Source organism: Aptenodytes patagonicus, chromosome 15 (assembly GCF_965638725.1).
Source record: "Aptenodytes patagonicus chromosome 15, bAptPat1.pri.cur, whole genome shotgun sequence".
In the NCBI taxonomy this organism is placed as follows: domain Eukaryota; kingdom Metazoa; phylum Chordata; class Aves; order Sphenisciformes; family Spheniscidae; genus Aptenodytes; species Aptenodytes patagonicus.
The window spans coordinates 15,104,370-15,125,818 of NC_134963.1; the positions used below are offsets into that span (position 1 = coordinate 15,104,370).

The 21,449-nt window shown below is 45.1% G+C and overlaps 1 protein-coding gene across 1 annotated transcript; it reads right to left on the reverse strand.

Moving 5' to 3' along the window:
* On the reverse strand, window positions 1–20,268 carry FBXO21 (F-box protein 21). Its single transcript, XM_076352753.1, has 12 exons — window positions 20,027–20,268; window positions 17,045–17,180; window positions 15,126–15,220; window positions 12,856–12,977; window positions 10,901–11,047; window positions 9,911–10,044; window positions 9,532–9,668; window positions 8,523–8,699; window positions 7,607–7,739; window positions 4,819–5,009; window positions 3,643–3,800; window positions 1–647 (listed from the first exon to the last, which is right to left on the reverse strand). Exons 1-12 carry the CDS (start codon window positions 20,266–20,268, stop codon window positions 469–471), a joined length of 1,851 nt encoding a protein of 616 aa, XP_076208868.1. The 3' UTR covers window positions 1–468.
* Window positions 20,269–21,449: the final 1,181 nt, after the last annotated feature.

The window sequence follows — 21,449 nt, forward strand, 5'->3', positions numbered from 1 at the left end:
TGAAATGTAAGAGACTTTAAAAACTATCACCTGCATGAGATATACATTAAAAAAAACCCACAACCAAACAAAAAACCCACAACACTGCAAGGACAAGCAACTTCCTTCTCTGGAAGAGGGGCTTCTTCCATATTCCACACCAGGGATCTCACTGCGTCGACCTTCCAGGCAAGACAATCACAGAACGAGTAGTATGCGCAAATCCTTCCGAAGGACAACGCGCTTCCTAGCACGACTGTCCCCGCAAGATCCTTACGCTTGGCCTCAACTACCAACGTGTCCCTGTGCCTTTGGGCCAGAATGGGCAGGCAGGCAACGGAAAGATGCTATAGCACCAGTTACAAAGTTCAATGCAGTTTTCAATGCATTAAGCCAAAGGATTGTCACCAAACTTGCCTTCCACGCAAGTTTTGCAAAGAGGGTAAAGCTACACTCCAGCTGCTTCTGTCCTCACGATGCCTTTTGCACTCACTCCTTGCCTGAACTGTAGATCTTCTGAACTGTGGCACGTGTGAGCTCCAAATCCTCCGGGTACCGAATTTCTAGCTCGGTATTTGCTAGGTAGTGAATGCCAGTAAACTCTGAAAAATAGCGGCCAATGTCAGGGTGAGGGATCTCCCGAGGCTCAGAGTTATATTCCAGGTTCTCTGTTAGGAAAGGAAAGAATCAGTTATCACCCCATGAAATGGCCTGCTGCAAGTCAATAAATCCTGCACCTCTCTCAAGTCTTGTTTCTGTCTCTAGAAACACCACTTCCTGATACTTTAAAGAAAAAAAAACCCTAATCCAGGAAAATATGCACAGAGTGTGCCAGTACGATTGGTCATAGAGCCTCATCTCCTAAGTGATGCTGACCCCATTTCCTAGTGGCATGAAAACTATTTTATGCCTGCGACCACACTGCCTGACATTAGGTTAGAGTAGCAGGATCCTGACCTGCTCCCACTCTGTTGGTCACAGGTCTTGGTTGTAAGCACAGGGAGAAGCTGCGGCACTGAGCTCTGATCCCTCAAGTCCCATGGCAGATCAGTTTCTAGGAGAGATCCTTCTCAAATGCTCCAAGGTGAGGCCGACTGCACAAGGTTGTCCTGGTAGAGGAGCCGAGCGCTTTCTTGCTCTAAGTCACCAGCCTGTGTTTCAACTATATCAAGTCACCAGCCTGGTTTTCGAGCATGTCTCACACAGCAAAATTAACTTTTCTAAATCCAAACTTCCCGAAGTTAAGAGAAAGTCCCCAAGAAGAGCATGTTGATTCTTTCTCAGAGCACCCCATTTCCTCCTTTGTACTAAAAGATAACTTGGTTAAGCACAACAGTTAAACAACACAGAAGCACTGGCATTAAAACGCAAAGGTGACCCAAGCTGAGGGCCCCTTTGCTCCTGCAGTATTTGTATAAAGCAGTGTGACTGGGAGGCAGCCCAGCAGTAAATCACAGGCGCAGGTGCCCTGCAGCAGTCCCCAAATGATGTCATTTTTTCCAGCACAGTGCCAGATATACAAGTAGAAACAAAAGCTGCCGAAGTCACAAAGTCTGACTTCTCTGCAAGGCAGGGCAGGAACAAGATGGGATGCAGAGAACATCATTCAGGAATAATTCATCTGTCTCTGAAACTATTCAGTTCGCTACAGAGAGCATATACAAGTCGTATTAATCCACATAGGCTCTTTGAAGCTACTGTATGTCAGTGCGTGCAGCCGAAAGCACAAGAGCTTTCTACACCTCAGCGGGCTGGTGCAGGCTTGCAAAGTACCTTTTTTGTATACTGCACCACTGCAGAAAACAATTTACACTCCAGTATGCTCTGCAGAAGCATGGCTGAGCAGCGAGCTGTGTACAAAAGGAAAAACGCAGTGACGAAACAGAAGCTGGCCGGGGGGGGAGAGACTGAGACAGGCAAGTTCGGCACTAGGTGGGGAGCCTGAGAAACATGCCGACTACAAGTTTTTGAGCCACAGATAGCTGGCCTGTGCTGCTACAAAGCAAATAAAAGAAAGACAAGAGTGGACAGGTAGATACCAAACTCACTGTATGAAACAGGTGTTTTGGAATTAGCTACAGCTCAACCTACGGATTTACAGGAAGGACTCAAACTGAGGTACAATTACCTATATTAAGCTTGTTGTTATTTCTGAGCTGGTTAGATAAAACTCTGCATGCAGAATTGTTTAAGATTCTTTCAGTAAAAAACTATCATCCCGTCCCCAAACTCAGGTCAGTTAAGTTATGAAACACTCCTTTCCCAAATGATCTGAGGATGTATTTTAGAGGGGATACTCAACAGTCAGGCAGCAAGATTTCATCAAGCAAGGACAAACTCTTCAATTTTCCCTAGCAACATCAAAACACTTGGATGCCACAGAGATGACAGTATCAACCTACAGCTTGGCTAAAATACTCTGTGCTCTGGAACCAGCCACCATTACACTTGTTTATAAACAACTGGACAAAAGATATAACAGATGACTCAGCCCCAGAAGCACTGTGGACAATTATCTAATTAGTTTTCACTGATATGCATATTTTAATATCATCCCATGGCACACAAGAACCCTCCAAGAGGCCAAGTACTGCCTAATATGAGCCATAAGGCTGAGCTGCAATATTCCCAGTCCCCACTTCATCTTTTTGGACTACTGAATATACAGTAACTCTCAGGACAGTAAGCAACACCTGCACTTCAAACCTACAAAGGCAGGACTGTCCCCTCCTGTAAAACCACCTCTTGCTCACATGTACGGGACCAGAACATGCTAGGGAGCACCCCCTGGTGAAAGAGCTGAACTGCATTTTGTTCAGCATTTCCCCTCCAGCAGCTTCCACATCTTGTCTTAGCAAAATCCAGTCAGGCTGTGCAGCTAGCTGCCCTGCCAGCTGGATGGGATGCCTCCGTATCACAGGGAGAAGAACAAACATGAGGCAAAGAAACGCTCTGTTTACGATGTACAGAGTTACAGACATATATGTATAGGGCTTTTTTCCCTTTTGAAGCTCAGTTCAACATTTCTTGTATCCTAACCTCATATTCTGACCACCAGACAAGAATTTCCTTTCTTATGGTAAGTTGCATAAAGAATGGGCGATAGAGATTTCACAAACGCAAAGAGGTTTAGAAGAGACAATTCACTTTTGTCCCATTCTTATCAGAGGTGGCACTCAAAGCCATGCTGCCTGTGCTCTCTGGGATCTTGGCACATACAGTCTCTTGATGACAGCTGCTCAGAACCATGCCCTGACAAGCGAAGTTTGTGTGCTCTCTCACTAGATCCTATTTTGAGGTCCTGCCCAAAGCACAGCTGTAATTTCAAAGAACAAGAGCTGCTGACAGAACTTCAGACTTCAGCAAAAGCTGAATTACCTCTTTTAAAAGCAACCGACATGGTTTACACCATAAAACCAATCACGTCCAAAACACGTTTCTAAGGCAAAAGGAGATTACACCGGAGTGGTCCTTAACGTTCATTCCTAGCAGTACTGATTTCATGGAGAGCAAACAACGCAGGCCATGAATTCAAGACCATTTTCCTTCCTACCTCAACCTTAACTAACAGTTTATGTTTCATACTTAGAGTTAATCACTTAAGCATCCCTTTCTCCTAATGTACTTCTAAACAGAGAGTAAACACAGGAGACTCCTGCTCACCTTGAGCAGCGTATCTGCAAGAGCCATCTTCCACTAGCACATTGTAGAAGGGCTGGTGGGGTCCATGTGGAAGGCTGTGGACGTTCATATTCCGGATCCATTCATGCCCCATCATGCAGGCGGGATCCCAGCCATAAATCACGCAGTTATAGCCATATCTAATTAAAAAAAAATTGCACACCAAAGACTGTGAAAACTCCAGAGCCAGCTCTTTTTCCTCAAGACTAATATAGCACAAACAGGATAGGAGCCTCCTGTGAGTTGGCACAAGGGGGAGAGGACAAGAGGGAAATAAAAAAAAAAAATCAATTAAAAAAGATTGTGTGCATACTTGTGTGTGTTTTGAGGTGGGGGGAAATGACTAGGAGTGACTGGATAAATAGACTGGAACAAACAGCTGAGGACAAAGGAAAACCAAATGTGAGCAAGAAATGAAAATGGGAAAGAGACTGGAAGTCAGCAACCGGGAGAACAGGAAACAAGAAACAGGGAGAGAATCAACCATCCTACTGTGTTGTGTAATTACTTCTGTGCCCATCACACAGACGTGGTAATCCCAATACTGAACTCCCAGAAACAAAGCCATCATTATTTTCAGATTATTTATGCGATTAATCGCGAGGTATTATAACTGTCACTGCTGACGCCCTTCGAATATGCTCCAGATGTCGTGTTGAGTCGGAAGAGTGGCCGAAGCAACACAGCGCTGGCATGTCATTCTGGCAGAGCAGTGCAGACAGGAACACAAAGCCTCTGTACAATGCAGGAAGAAGGGGGAATAACAGCACAGGGAAAGATTCATAAGCTGTCTTAGGAATCTTACAATCTTTTTTGAAGTCGATTCTGTTCCACGGTCCCTCATTAACTGATTACTGATGTTTCTTCGAGAGCTCTGGGCTGTGGAAATTTTAGCTGTGTGATATACGATGACTCAGACAAGTCACCTCACAAACTTCTCTCTGCAAGCAAACAGCAGTGAATACACTCGCTCTCTCAAAGGACAGACAGAGCTGCTCCCATTTTTCTACGAGGTACATGGCATAGATGCACGTGCCTGGCATTTTCCATTCCAGGTACCTCCTCGGCAGATAAAACCACGTCTCATTACTGTCAGAACAAACACTTCTGCACTCGTTGTTACAGTACAGCCTGCTAATGTGGTTTTGAAGAGCTCACCTCTTGTGTTTCATAATCAGCCCAATCGAAAAGCAGACCTCTTTGTGCTTCTCATCTGAACGGTGCTTCACCTCAGGTCCCACCTCCTCCTTCCGACGCTCAATATGCTCCAGGGTATGTTGAACTAAGTACCCGACGGCCCCGTGCTGGGATGGGTCCAAAGCTTGGATATGCTGCAAGATGTCCAGAACCTTCAGCAACCAAAACAAAAAGACAGACTCAGAACAAGTCTCTACAGCAGCCCGACACTTACAAATATATACAGATGTATTTCTCAAGTTAGCTGGGTCTAAGTGCCCAGGCCTAGAGGTCCGCCACATGAATTTTCCACACAGGACTGAGAACCTTTGCTCTAGCTACACACTCGCAAGGAGTTCTTCACACTTGCTTAGCCTGCAGAAATTGCAAACAGTCCTCTCCTTTTCTATTTGTAAAGCTCCCTACTTCCAGGGAAGGGTACTGTTGAGCACAGTAACCCCTTAAAACTAAGTCATACTAGCTAATCGCGTCACATTTTGCGACCACAGGGCATTGATGAGACCGTTTCAAGGTTTCTGAAACGTTAAGAGAATACTGTTGCTAGTCTCCAAAATTGCTGCTGTGAAGTGATTCCAGATGACTTCTGCTGCACTTGAGAACAAACATTTCAGTTTAAGAGTTCCTCAGCATGTCTGTGGGAGCCTGGCAGAGGAAACGCAATTAACCTTTATGATGCTATACCACGTAATAGCGAACAAGAGACAGAGAACCTGCTTGTCTCAGGATGACTAAAGAACACCAACTTTAAAAGTGCTCTCAAAGCAGCAAACCCTGTAGATCCAGAATACCAGCCTACCAACACCCTCTGGCACACTATCAGAGCATCTGCTGCCAAGTTTGTTAGAGGCAGGCAATGCAAGTTTTACTCTTTTTTTTTTTCTTGCTCTTAACAAAACTGCTGTCTAAACAGGTTGGGAAAAGACAGATACATCCATCCCAACATCAAACACCTCAAGTGCTGCCACAGTTCCAAAATCTGACACACTTTAGCACCTGGCAAAAGGACTGTCTCCTTGATCACAGGCTGGAAGTTTTGGTCACTCTAAGTTCAGAGCAGCAGCAGAAGAGGAACAGAAATCTCAGGCTACTGAGCATGAACATCAGCCAAGAGGCGAAGAAAATAAATTCAGAAGAAGAACGGGTGAATAATTAGGTATGAGAAGAAGAAACGCAGCTCAGGCTTCTTGGCCACCTTAAGTCTCTGGCTGGCATCTTAAGAAGGATGTGAAAATCCTGAAAAATCCTACAGAAAAGGGAAGGCCTAGCACAGTGACCATAGCTGCCAGAGATTCCTGGCAATTTCATTTACTGTTATTTGTAAACATCTAGGACAACACTCTGTGTAGCTCTGCTTGACTTTTAAGATTTTGTACCACTTTCCATAAATCTGGCAGACCTCTATTAAATCTGGTATCTTCTGTTCTGTCAGACATACGAGCATTCTCTCTGGCTAGCTACAATCCTACCCGATAGCCTGGAACGACTGGATGCCTATGAGGATGCAATACTGCAAAGTCCAAGTTTGCATATTTTCATTGCATCTGGCAACATGGTGCAGAGAAACTACCTGTAAAACTCAGCCACGGGGTTGTACTATTTGTTCTGAGGGGCAGCAAAATGCAAGTATGTATAGCCTTGGTGCTTTACAAACACATCGCTGAGTGCCAGAAAGGGGAAGGAAGATCTCTCAGTGTTTCACTTAGCTGTCCCCTATTTACGTACGGCTGCCATTTCAGCTCAGCGAGTCCCCCCCGTACACAATTTCTTAGTTTGTGCTGTTTCTTCTGTGGCGACCCTAAAACTTGCTGCCGCAAGAAAGGAACGGCAAGCTTAGCACAGTTTGTTCTTCAAAAGGAAGGCAGCTTCTCCAGCAGTCCTATGCTTCAGTTAATTTGGTGGAAAGAGCTTCGTTTTCTGCTCAGCTGTCCAGCCAATACTTCTGCCCCCTCACCCAAACCTCACATTTGGAAATGGCACAGGCACTGCCCAAGTGTGTGAGCTTCACTAAAATAGTACAGGAGATTTTGACTAGGGAACACCTCTTTGCTGTAATGACACACTAAAGAAAAAATACTTTTTTGAGTTACATGCTTCTTCCCTCTGCCTTCCCCTGATTCACCGAAAGACACAGATAAGCTAGACAACTTGTAAGTCTCAGCACCTTCTTTCCCACATTCACAAGATAGCAGGACTCACGTTGCTATGCTAAAGGTGATATTAAAAAAGAATCCCAAGGGCAGGAATATTAAGTTGCTTTTTCACAGAGCCACTGATTGCGTGGCTAAGGTTTCAGAGAACAGCTTTGGTCAAATTTATAAAAGATAACTTCCTACAAGTTTTCTGATAAGGTAACTGCTCCTTTTACATGAGTCCAGCAAGAGTTTTACCACCACTACCACAATCTAGGCATAAACCAAATAGAATGCTCTTACAACTTACAGCCAGAAGTCCACAGTATTGGTTGCAAGATAAGTTGTCAGACTTGGGCAGTAAATCATAAATTATGACTCAGACTCGAGGCTGCTCACAAGTCTCCCCTAGGGCAAGCAAGCAAGCAAGCATCATCCTCTTTTTCCTGCTTCATATAGTAGAAATTGATTCTCTGAAATGTGATAACTCGTTCAATTGCGTTTATTACAGAAACAACTTGTGGCAGACTGTAATGCAAGCTGACGTAGTCCAAAAATCAATAGACTAGTGTTAATAGCGCTTAGCCTATCAGAAAACATACGACCGAGTGGCGAGGTACCTTTTCTGGCCAGATTCCCAGGTGGAAGTATAACCTAGCCTGGAGCATTAGATGCTGCACATTGTCCGGATACATGGCCAGGTATAGATCCAACGAGTCTCTCAAGAGTTGGTAAGACTGATCAGTGCTTTCTCTGCCAGCAAAAAAGAAACTCAATTGTAAGGCTAGCTCTTCAACCCCTATCCCCAGTACTCCGATGTACAGGGATAGTCACCAAAAACGATGCTACAGGTACAGGCATGCTCATTCACTAAGAGTGACTCCGGCACTGTCTGTCACTCATGACATCCAACAGCCTGCTCAGAAGAAAAAAACTCTACACAACTGATGATGGGACACTACCCTCCCACTTCACTGGTATTCTACTTGGTCAAATAATCCTACACAGAGAATTCACTCTCCAAGCCACTGCCTTTGGAAATCTGCTTTTGTGCCCCTAGCTTAATAACACCTAAAGCAATCCTTTTACTCTGTGGTTCCTGTCTATGGCTACTTGGGAAAGTGATTATCAGGGACATTTGAAAATAAAACCAGATTTTCTACAAACCAACAGTACCTTTGAAACTGCTCATTTGAGCATGTGGGCTGTGCTTACCAGATCATAACAAAGGTCTCTGCTCTTAAGGGAGCAGTGGACAGTCCTTATCAGCTTTTCACAAAGGAAAAAAAAATGATCTGTCCATTTTCTTGAGGGGAACTACTTTTACTAAATATTTTTGTTTCCACACAATACTGCTGCAGGTGATTAAAAGCAACTAGACAACGCAACATGAATTTTCAAGATCCCCTGAGGTGACTGACGCCTTTTTAAAGCACTCACTCAAATACTGTGAAGAAGCAGTTATCAGATATGCAGAGAGTATACTCTGGGCCCTCTTTTCCACAGGCCTTACGGGCCAGATGATCCTCAACTCACCGCTTGCCGAGGTTTAAGAGATTTCCCACCATACGCTGCAAGACCTCTTTTGAAGTCACCACTCCATAGAACTCCTCTGTCACATGGTGGCCAATAAGGTACTCGCACTCCTTCACCGTCAGCTGCTTCCCCTTCCCAAAGGCGTCAATGTAGGTGTAGTCAAAAATATCTGTGCTTCTAATGAAACAACAAGGAAACTAAATTGTGATGGTGGGTCTCGCGGTAAAGCAAGATTACCTATTTCTGTTCTTCCCTCAGCACTTTCAAGCTTGTTTTTAGAAGAAGTGTCATTCATACCTCAGCTCCCTCCTAAAAAGAGATTACCTGCCACCTTCTCTCTCCTCCTAGCAGCTTCTTCAGATAAACATTTATCTTTGGGAAAAGACAGAGAAACTAAGGGGATATTTTCACTCCATCATGCCAGTTCTTTCCTTCAGATATTTTCAGGTTTGCTGTATCTGTCGCTAGATTATATTATGACGCTGCACTGGAAAGCGTAACAGAGCCCATGCATATGGCATCTGAAGCCTAGTGCCAGAAGGGGTATATCTAGACAAAACCATTGCTCTGAATTGGACTGCTGATGTCATTCACAAAATACAGATATCTGTAAATTGATCATGACCTGGTCAAAGATGTATCCTGCACCAACTCAGAGAATTAAATGAGTACACAGAACAACAGCAATGGTCTCTAGCAACTGTTCTGTATGAAAGGCTAGGTGAAATCAGCACCTTTTTTCTTCTTTTCAGTTTTTCATAATTTTCTTAAATAAGAGAAACATTACCTCATGGTTACTATTATTTCACACTCAGGAAATCTGCTACCATTCATCAACAGCAGAGCTGAATTCTGGGAAAACTTCTTTAGAGATCTGATCTTTTCCTCCATGTAGGTTGTAATTACGGAGAGAAAATAATTAAAACATTCTGGTGTAGGTCTGGAGCTGTAAATGCTTTCTGGCTTTTATTACTGTGGATACAACTTCAAAATTCAGCAGATCACTTACCCTTCTTTTCCTTGACACCATCGCAGCAGAAAATGGCTAGGGAAGTTGACTGGTTCAAGCTTGACTCCTAGCTGCCTGGCAATTGTTAAATAAAGCACAGACAAACTGATGGGAATTCCTGTCCTGCGGATCAAAACCTGGAGGATAAAAATGTCATAAAAACATTTTTAAGAAAAACACAAAACCCCAAGGTTTGATTTCACAGAAGAAAATACACCAACTTGACAGAATATGCACTAAAAGATGACATCATATTGACTTTACACCAAGTTGTTCTTCAGAGAGAATTATTTGTCTGACTACATTCAGACAAATAAACACCACAAATAGAATGTCTCAAGCCTTGCAGCCTCCTAGTTTTTGCCTAACATACACGTACCTGGTGAATGTATGAATTCAGGGAGTTATAGTAATCCAGCTCGTTTCCTTTGTATTTTAACTGCTCATATAGGACACAATTCATAGCATCAAGTACCTGCCGCTGAAGCTCCACTTCTGGAATCAGGACCTCTCCTAAAAACACACGCAATGAAATAAAGACTGAGAAAACAAGTGTACTTAACCTTTATGCAATGAACCTTATACCAAAATTCTTCATATAACGTAAGACAGTCATCTCAATTCAGATAGTCAAGAGACTGGCTGGAGTTGACCATGGCAGTGCCCTAGCGCTCCGCTCACAACGTGGCCTGGCTCAGTGGATTGCCCTGCACCTCAGCCATGCAATAGTGATGCCTCGCTTCCTCCTGCGGCCGGAGGACTGGATCCTAACCAACCTGTGCCAGCACAGCACTGCAGCTGGACATGTCACACTGCCCAGGCATGGGAAGTGTGTTTTCACTGCTTGAGAGTCCCAGCTTGGCCACTCCAGGTATACAGGTACAGGCAGACCGCTCATTCTCTCTTTGAAAGACAGCAAACATTAGATAGTGCTTATAAAAAACAAGGAGCAAGATGCTGCCTGACCTTTGGAGATGTTAAAGCACGTACCTTTACTATTGCTGCTGACTTTCTGAGACTTGCAGAGGAAAAGAGGTCGATCCCCTTTCCCACAGCTCTGCTACAAGTATCAGGACTACTTAAGACTTCAGGGACAAATGGGGAAAAAAAGAAAAAAGAATTCCCCTCCCAATTCTTTTTGCTTAGACAGCATCAGGTGGACTGACAACCCTGGTCTATTGAGTCCCTGTGGCTGAACAAATGGCTGTTTCCTGAACGATGGTTTAAGCAAATGTCAGAATATGCTTGCCAGGGGACAAAGAACAACAGCTCTTTAAGCTGCAATAATTCAACAGCTGTTTCACCTTGTCTGCCTGTATCTAGACTTGCAGAAATGCTCTGCAGTAAAGCATACGTTTCTGTACAGTACCTGCCTTGGAAGCCAAGCTGGGGTGCCTTGGATTTTTCGACCGCAGGACTTTGCGCACTTTATCTGTGATATCATCCACCTGTGCCTGGACACTTTTTAAGCAGATGTCTGACAGCGGGTTACAGTATTGATCAATTAAAACAGCACCTGGAAAAAACAAACTATATAAGAAACAGGACTTCAGTTTTTTCTTTGCTTAGTTTTACCTGCTCTAAATTCCAGACATGCAGCAAGCAATTGCAGCAGAACACAAGAGCTTTCCTTTTAAAATTTGCAGTCATATATTGGATTTATCACATAAAATGAAAAGAATAAGCTGACATGATAAATACCAATTAAATTCAGTACTCCCCTCTCCACCATCTTGAAAGGGAAAGCAATAGATTCGTACATTGAGCAGGTATGCTGCTAGACCAGGCTTAACCAGCCAACTCTCCGGTCACACTGCATCTCCTGGCATCCTCCCAAACAATGGTTTTTATTCAGAGCCCAAAACAATCTCAGCTTCACTTCTGCTTCAGTTCCGATTTCTCCCTGCCATATCCTCCATAGCTATCATTCTTGCTCATCGTTCCCTCTTCTCCTACATTCATCTTTCTCTTCCACACCTGCTCTCCATCTTCATGTCAGAAACCCACTATAACAGAACAGATTTTCATTTTCCTTCTGCCCAAGCCTCTTCTGTCAAACTTCTGCAGGAAAAAAATAGCCCTTTCTCAGAATCTTCTCCTTGTCATTTTGTCACCACTGCTCTTTCCAAAGCCTTCATATTGTTCAACCTTTGGAATCAACTGTATTCACCTGCAAGAATTTTGCACAGATCATACCTCTTCCCTGCTTCGTTAGCATGTCCATGACAGCCCTGTATTCAAGGATTCCAGCAGGGCCCCAAGGCATGTCTTCTTCCCTCCCCGCAGAGTGTTCCCCATGCTGACCAGATGAAGCTTCACAAAAGACTACCTGTTGGTGCTCTAATAGTACCTCCATGGCAGACAAATGCATATATTTGTGACCCACATGATTAAGTCACATAATTAACTGTCTCGGTTGTTTCCAGAAAAAGTCACTTTTGGCTTTTCCTTCTTACCCTAACACAGTCCCTTCTTCAAAGGCTATTGCCACTAACAAGAACCAGCTTTGGTGTTAGAGACTCTTTCGTATGACATTTTTGAGGTATATACCAAGAGTAGGGGACTATTCTACAGACATTGACAGCTTTCAATCCGTTCAGGAGACTATCTTCTCCATAGGAAGCCTGAAGAAGAGAATAATCCACCAGACTAAGGACATGAATTGCAGAAAAGCGTTTTCTTTCTTCATATCAGGTGCATGTGCCTTCACACCATGTGACTGGACTTCCATCCATTCCCCAGCTCTACACTGCACAGCTTCAACGCTCCAGCAGTCAGACAGCTCTCGAGAGAAAGCCGCAGCGCACAGGCTATGAGCTACAACAACAATTCCCCCTGCCTGCAGCTTGCTCCTTGCCCTTATCTGAGAAGCTCTTGGGAAAGGAGATAGTAGGGAGCCGACTCGAAATAGGATCAGTTGGTCTGTTAGGCCGTATTCAGCCCGTGGGACACAGTTAAAATGCTTCTGCAATGTCAGCTAATTAGGACGCTGAGCTACTGCTGATTTCCTCAATACATTATTCAAGATTCAAACGCAAGTGTTTTAACATTTCCTCCATTGCTTTTCAGCTCATCTGTCCACGGGCAATTATTCAAGTATACAGCACCAACAGAAGCTAATGTAATCCTGACATTCTGATGCAACACTATGCAACGACTGCAAGATTTTAAGGACTTCAGATACATCAAAAATCAAAACTTAATTCTGAGTCGTTGTCCAAGGGCTGATCAAAATATAACCAACGAAGGCTCTTTCCAAGTAAAACAACAATGATGGAAAGCTGTCATTAGGTGCTCTGCACGAGATTTCTGCCAAAGACTCACCCTCCAAAAATGACTGCCGATCAGTTGGGCGTTGAAGATACTCCTTCAGATTTTTTAATATATTCTGTTGCCGTAGGAAGTATAGAATTTTCTTTGCATAGTACTTCCAGGTGAGACCTTTCCTGCACATTTAAATACAAAAAGTAGTATTGCCCTATACAAGCACTTTAAGGGTGAACATTTGATTTAACTTTTCCAGTGAATACAGGTTTACAATTTAGACTATTGCTTTTCTAAACAAGTCTGACAACACCATTATCACCGAAGAGTCAACCAAAAAGGTAAATGTTAAGAGGAAATTCGTCATCAAAAAACCACAATATAAGACACTTGCAAAACATTGCTCCCATCATCTCCAATTTTTATCCTATCACCAATACGTATTTTTGAGAAGATACAGTATCATGGGAAACAACACAGATCTTAATTAAAGTAGCTCAGGAATGTCTGATTAAAATCCTACATTTTATTCATAAAACATTACCCTCTGTCTGACTGGATCCCTCCAGAATCAAACTTAAAGTATCCTCTCACCATTAAAAAGAAATTGATGAGGGACACGAATGCAGGTCCAATAGTATTCAGAAGAAAAAAAAAAAAATCCCCAGAGCAAAAAAAAAACCTCTGTTGCCATGAAAAGGCAGGAACAGATCAACAGTTGGTCTGTAGATCACACAGTCCAAAACCTTACAGCTTTTATAGTAAAGCCCCTTCACTTTCTAAATTAACAAGTGAAGGCAGAGTGCCCAAGAAGAAGCAATAGAGCTGGTTACTATCCAGGTCAGGTTTGAAGAGGTGACCTGAAATATGACAGACCAACTTAGAGGCATTCAAATCACATGCATCTAAGCAAGCCCTGGCCTTTAGCAATGGGTTACCCAGTGCCTCACTGAGCACTTTCACACCAAATAGTTAGGAATGGCACAACGCCCTGGCCCCCCAAAAACCCAGAGGGAGAATTTTACTGATTCCCAGGCTCTGCCCTTGCCATGTATTTAAAACAAGTCCAGTTTCCTTCTTCAGAAAAAAAACAAACCCTCTTTCCCTGCTTACATTTCCTCTCCTCCAGATTGCAGGTTAAGTCAGGGTTCTCCATCCTACCGGACAGGAGAACAATCAAACCTCGTAATACTTTATCCTCTTCCAATAAATTGGGATGCTCAATAGGGACAATCGCTTTATTGGGATATCTTCCAGGGAAATGATTTAGCCTAATGCTTCTGAATGGCAATGACTACAGCTTAATCAGGGTGTAATTAGCATCAATTCTGCTTTATGGGGAGGCATTTGGCCAGTGCAAAGGCTCAAAAGCTTTTTAACCAGTTGTCAAATGAGAGATGTGTAGTCCCAGTTCAAATAGAGAAGGTAATAAAACAGATGTGAAAAAGCAAAAATGAGATGATTGCCATTCTAGTTATGTTTTTTCAAGGTCTACTAGCAGTCCCTTCAATCAAGGTTATTAGACTCCATTAAGAGCAATCTATTGCAGCTTCATATCACAGCAAAATCAGCATGGTTTATATGCTACCAGCAGAAAAACCTTCAAGTAAAGCAGTGACTTATTCATCTTGCCCAGTGTTAACCATGGTGATGAGAATACCTAGGCAGATGCAAACCAGAACTTTTATTTACTTGCTTGGCATTTCACCTGTCTGCATCATTTACAGAACTGCAGATTTTGCAGTGGCTGAATTAAACGCAGTTGCTTATTTGGGGACAAAAATTGTACCAACCTACTACAGCTAAGAAAAGCAACAAGAGGGGGAAAAAAAAAAGCCAAACAAAAACCAGCTGTAGTTTCATGATATAGGGATTCATGGTTGCAATCCTCATTGAGTATTCCTGCTTCCCTCCGGTGCTGCGGGCCCATCCTGCAAATCAGTTCAGCAAACTGACCCAGGTTTAAATAAAAAAGGAACATGAGGATGGGAGCTCCTTAAGCCAAAACTACTGCAGAGAAGAGGGTACATGGAACATGTCCCAAGAGATGTCATGAACTGGCAAAGAATCAAGCAACAAACAGCAACACAAAGCCAGAGGACCTCCTTCTCGTAGAATAGTTTACACGGTTTTTTTCTGGGAATATTAAATTAGTTCTGAAGTTAAACACACAGCAACACTTCCCAGCCTCGGTAAGCCTGGGGATGTTGTTTTACGAGAGTGACAAAAGGACAGAAGCTGAGGTCAGGCATTCACCACAGTACCGTTCTCCTTTAACTGGTGAAAGGGAAAAAAATCTCTTCCATTTCTAACCCCTCACTCTTTCTTACCTTCCTTCCATGTTAAGGATACACATCAGCTCATCCTCAAAAAAATGACTTGGGCACCCGAGAGTCTCAATGTCACTGAATCCATCACAGGGGACCTGTCAAACCAGACAATGAATTATGCAGAGCACAACAGATTCTTTCCAAAAGAACATAATTTCATAAAAAGTCTCAAAACCAATTTTGTTCTATTTTTTAAAGATCTTAAAAATGTCCAGCTCAGCAAGTATTCATAATCTCCACTCCATCAATTTATTACAAGGACCCATTGAGAACACCAGCAGCACCCTACAGCAGTTTGAGCTAACTGATACAGCATTTAGGGCTCCTACAGAGGGTGTGTGGACCAGCACAAGCATACCAGATCTTATGCAGGCTGGGCCCAAGCTGAAAGTGATTTTAAGGTGGAATCAACTTTTGCCTGTGGCTGACCAAACCTCTACAAATCCTCCCTAGTGTAGCAGATTGCTCCTGGGGGAAGGAATGAAGGAGCAGGAGCCTTCATTTCAGCCTCAAACTTATGCTTAAAAACCTCATCTGATTAATGATGAGCGCTAACCCAGAGCTACCAGATTGTTGATAGAATAGCATTTTTTGAAACAATCACTTACATATCTATATTCAGAAGAGTTATTTTCTTCCAGAATTCAGAATTCTTTTTTAAGCTTTGATTGAACTGTAACAAATCTTTTTGCTTTCAAGCTTTTCAGCATAGGACATGGGCTAATAGAGTAAGGAAAAAGCGATGCCCATTATACTGTATCTTAGCAGGCACTCCGCAGGATCTAGTGGAACTGGGTTGGAAGTCTCTTCCCCTCAATTCTAAGCAGGGAATCAAGCTGCAGTTTCTAGCCCCACAGGAGATGGTCCTCATTATTAGGCCTTTGGGTATTGCTGAATGGTCTCTCAGTAGTCTTTGCATACGTGATTAAAACAGTAGGAATCCAGGAGCCTCTGCCCTCGGTTAATGCCCTGACACACATTTCTCCATGGTCAAATGTCTATTGGCTGCAACCACAGTGGAACAGTTCAAAAAGAACAGCTAAGAGATATGCATCTCCAAATACCCCACTGGCCCCACGGCCTCCTTCTCCAGGTGTAAAAACCTAGGTGCCAACCCTTGCTTAAAATCAGGTAAGAGGATCTCAACACAGGTCTCCTGTATCTTAGGGGAATTCTCTACTGGACCACAACATACTCGCAAAGGAGCCACAAAGGGGTGGCCATTTAGTGGCTCTTGTGTGAACTTTTTAATTCAGCTGAAGTTATAGGCAGCATTTATGCCTGTTTCACAGAATTTCAGGTTGACTGGAATTGTACAGCTAGCCAAAACCCACAGCCATCAACTAAGCAAACAGACAATGAAACAACTGTGGTTCCACATGCAAGTAAGTCTTCTCTGAGAAACTACATTTTCACCTTTTTCACACTGAACACAAAAGCATCTTGGTGTCATGGTTGGGTAAAGAACTTAAATAATATACTTTCCAATTCAGTGAACCTATTGCACCTTGGTCCCGTTTTCAAATGACTTCTGACAACTCACAGAACGTATCCTTGCACAAGGTCTGCAGTGAGATAAATTCATAGGCTGTGGCACGTGTCACAAACTACCGGTCCTTCAGAAATTCCCAGAGCCAGGTCTGAACATGCAGCAATGAGCAAAGAGCTTTTAAAGTTGCAGCGGCAACAGCTGAATGTGACATGCAGAGCACGCTTTGGACTCTATGCAGTTTGCACCTTTGGATTTTGAACTCTCTCTCCCCTTTTGGCTGGTGATCTAGCATTTTAACACGAAGTGAGGAAATAAGAATTTTCTGACTGCGTAGTTGAAAAGATGTGAAGAGAGAGGAAAGACAAACTAATAAAAAGTAGTAAACAAGTAGCTAGGCTGTTGCACATACACAGGGAAGATGACTTACATGTTCTGAAAAGAACCTTTTGGAGAACGAAGCTACAATTCTCTGGGCTTCTAGACCAGCATTGTGCCGTGCTTTGTATTCTTCAAGCCAGCTAACACCGTCCGTGTGGCTATAATATTTCAGCAGTGATGGCCACCTACACAACAAGACGTAAGTGAACATGTACATTAGTATTTCAACATCACTGAGAACCTCCAGAACTGTAAAATATTGCTTATTGTAACCATGTGACTTGAGGAACTGAGACACTGCCAAGACACAGTACAACTTTAAAGGTAACTGTATAAATTAATCCAATGACTGACTCAAGCTTCAAAGCATAAATCCAACTGATTTCATCTGCGTATTAATGGTTATTTAAAAGTAAGCTCTCCTGAAGCCTGCCAACAGTAAACCTTAAAAGGTTCATACTCCAGGTATTTCAGTATCTAAATATCCTAAACGCTTCTGAGATTTCCTCTAGAGTTTTGCAAGACAAACGTAGGTATCACATCAGTAGAAGAGAGGCAGAGTTTTATAATAAAAAAAAAGTTTGCCATTCTGAAGATGTATCACATGTAAGCTAACTTGTCATCCAATAGAACGAGAACTCATTGTCCTGTGTTCTTCCTACTACCTTGTGGGTCTAATTAAAAGGATGCACAAAACAGAGCTCCCTCTATTGCCCCTGCTGGTGGCAACATCTACTGGAGGAAAACAGAATTCTGAAGTCAAATGGTGACAGCTAAATGCTTTTGCAGTTCATTTTTAATGTAAGAAATAATTATTTAAAAAAAATCCAATACCTTTCTTGTAAAAGAAAGCTGTACCTGTTTTACTGAGTCTAAAAGTCCAAAAGCTAAAACACATTCCACAGCTTACTAAGAAGCGTTTCAAGGTTCAACTGAAAACCTAACTTCAGGTAATGTTTTGGGGGCTATTAGCAGCAGCACCTTGTCTAACAAAGTGGGCATGTGCTGCCAAAACGCAGCCCTGCACAATAACATACGTGCCAGCGCAGCAATACCCATGACTGTTCTGAAAATACAAAGATCATTTGTGTATGAAACACGAAGAAGAATCAGCGCAGATGGAAATATTTTGAACAGCACGGGAAAGCAAGCTGAGAGAAAGGCCTCTTGTAATTTACAGGGGCGTTTGTTTCACATTTTGAAATTCTGTTAATTATTACTGATTTTTACAAAACATTTTCCTTCAACTACATGGATTGCCTTAGGTTCTTGTCTGGTTATATATATGAGAGAGAGATATATATGATTTTATGTATCTATATATTTACCTTTATAAATAGAGAACACCAAATGTCTAAATCACTACTTCTGTATAAAAATTACTACCAACTGACCAAAAGGCACAGCTGTGCCCGGTAAAAAGATATTTTACCACCAGTTAATAATAAAACTACACTGCAACTGCAGTTACAAAATAAAGTCAAAGACTAACCAAATAACTTCACATTATATAACAACCTCTCTCCCGATGGATCCCTCGCCATTCATCTACCGCTGAAATGCAGCCACGTCGTAGTAACAATTACAGTCATTCATTTTAGGATGAGAAAAAGTAATTTCTTGGGTTGAAATTACATTGAAAATTTTAGGAAGACAAAGTGCAATTACTCATGATGGAATCCAGCCAGGATGACAAGGTCAATGTGCAAACTCCTGCCAAAAGTTCTCTTATCAAAGACAGAGGAGGACAGCAGCATGTGCTAACCACCTACCAAATTCAATTTCAGCTGCTGGATCTGAACCATTTTTAAACTTGCAGGTTTGCTTCAGAAATTAGAGCCACTGAATTGGTGAAAGGGTCTGGCCAGCCATCCCAAGCCATAGCTTGCTGAATTGGGGAAGCTGTAATTGTTCAGTAGCCTTTTTCACTGGTAGAAAAAGAATAATCCTCTTATTTGAGCTATGCTAAATTTTAGAAGCCAACTGGCGATTAGAGAAAGCAATATCGCTACTTTTCCTGTGCTAAAACACAGACAAAACCAGGTAGCAGATGAGCGTGCCCTATTCTAGAAAGGTTGGCAGCCCCCGTGAAGGAGTGGTGTTTCTAGAACTGCTGAAACCACCATGGCATAAGCAACATCAAACAATATGCTCATGCTCTATTCCCAGCTAAAGCATTAACAGTTTCACTGGTTACAACACAGCTATGCCCTCATCAGGTACCCTGTGACTGCCTTTGGGGAAACTAAATTCGCAAGCAGCAAAAGTCAGTCCAAAGGATTTTGGTTTCTGTGAAAATAGCTCTCCCAAAAGCACTACAAATAAACACCTCTCTTCACCGTAAAGCGTTAGTCCTGCGACAGGACGAGTCTTGGCAGTTGTTTTGGAAGCTGCTAGCTAACACTGTCTACCTCAGTGGGACGAGGGAGGCCAATCGACAACCCCAGTATGCACGTGGCCCTACGTCCGCACCGCTGCCAGACCCCAGGTTGGATCTAGGGCCTGCAGGTAACCCAAGTACCCGGCTGTGGAAGGGGCTGCAAAGACTGATCTCCTCCGAGTGGAAGGCTCAGCCTGGTCCCACCCCGTGGGATTTAGGAGGGGAAGCAGCCTTGCAACAGTCCCTGCCATCCCTGCTCCGGAAGGACACCCACATCTCCTCACCCCTCAGATACACAGCAGAAAGCCGCAGGGCTCGTCCCACCCGTGGGGGGATCAGCATGCACCTTGCGGAGCCGGGAAGAGAGGAGAGACAAAGATGGGGTGTGTGGGGTGCACTTCCACCGCCCCAGGAGCACCCAGGCCCTCCCAGGCCAAGGGGACCGAGGGCACCGTCCCCTGTGCCAGCTGAACCCCGCCGGGTGGGGCCCGGCCTGCGCTGACAGGGCCCGCCCGGCCCCGGGGCCCGCCGGGGCGCTGAGGAGAAGCGCGGGCACACCTCGCCCAGCCTCGCCAAGCCGCGTCCAACCAGCGCAGCCCCCCGGAGGGCCGCGCCGGGCCTGGCCGTGCCGTGCCAGGCGGCGGTGCCCACCTGAGGCGGAAGCGCTCCCGCCACACCTTGCCGCGGGGCTGGCACGCCTCACGCAGCCGGCGGCAGGTGCACGACACCCGCCCGATGTCGGCGGCTCCCAGCACGTCGCAGCAGAGGATCAGCTCCAGCAGCTCGCCCGGCAGGTCCGTCAGGCCCATCCCGTCGGCGTCGGCCTCCGCCGCGCCCCGCGGCCCCCCCGGCCCAGCCGCCGCCGCCGGCCCTGGGTTCTCCGCCGCCGCCATCTTGGCTGTTTACCTGGGCGACCCCCCCGCGGGAGGGGTTAGGGAGCGTCTCCCGCTTCCGGCGCAGAGGGAAGGCGGAGGAACGGCACGGGGAGCGTCTGCCAAGTGTCGCCGCCTGGCAAAGCGCAGAGCGTAGCGGCGCCTTCCCCGTGTAGGCGCTAGGGAGCGTCTGCCAAGTGTCGCCGCGCGGTGCGGAGCGTGCCGCCGCTCCGGGTCAAGGGCAGCGGCGGGGCCTAGGGAGCGTCTGCAAAGTTCCTGTCCCCGAGGAGAGGCGTCAGCCCCCCGGGCCGGCGGGGACGCGGGCCTGGGGACCCCCAGTCCCTCCAAACACCGTCTGCTTCGCCGGCCGCCCCGGGCCCCCGGTAGAGCCGGGGCAGTCAGTAAGAGACCAGGGCCGACCCTGCGTCCCGGGGGAGGCTGCAGGGAGCCAGGTGGATGCAAGTGGTTTGTGTGCCCTGGGCTAACGGGGCTTGGCGGGGCAGAGGTGAAGCGTTGACTGAGGTAACGCTGCCACCATATCTGCGGCAGCACCTGAGGTGATGCCACCTCCGTGTCTGCGGTAACAGCTGAGGTGATGCCACCTCCGTGTCTGCAGTAACAGCTGAGGTGATGCCACCTCCATCTCTGCAGTAACAGCTGAGGTGATGCCACCTCCGTGTCTGCGGTAGCACCACCGTGGGGACTGAGGTAGCACCAATGTGGTGTGTGAGGTGACGCCAAGGTGTTTGCTGCTGTGTCTGGGGTAACAACGCGGCGATGTCTGGAGCAACACCACTGCCATGTCTGAGGTCACACTGCTGCCATGCCTCAGGTAACACCACCACAGTGCCTGAGGTCACACCATGATGACCTCTGAGGCCACACCACTGCCATGTCTGAGGTCACACTGCTGCCATGCCTCAGGTAACACCACCACAGTGCCTGAGGTCACACCATGATGACCTCTGAGGCCACACCACTGCCATGTCTGAGGTCACACTGCTGCCATGCCTCAGGTAACACCACCACAGTGCCTGAGGTCACACCATGATGATCTCTGAGGCCACACCACTGCCATGTCTGAGGTCACACTGCTGCCATGCCTCAGGTAACACCACCACAGTGCCTGAGGTCACACCATGATGACCTCTGAGGCCACACCACTGCCATGTCTGAGGTCACACTGCTGCCATGCCTCAGGT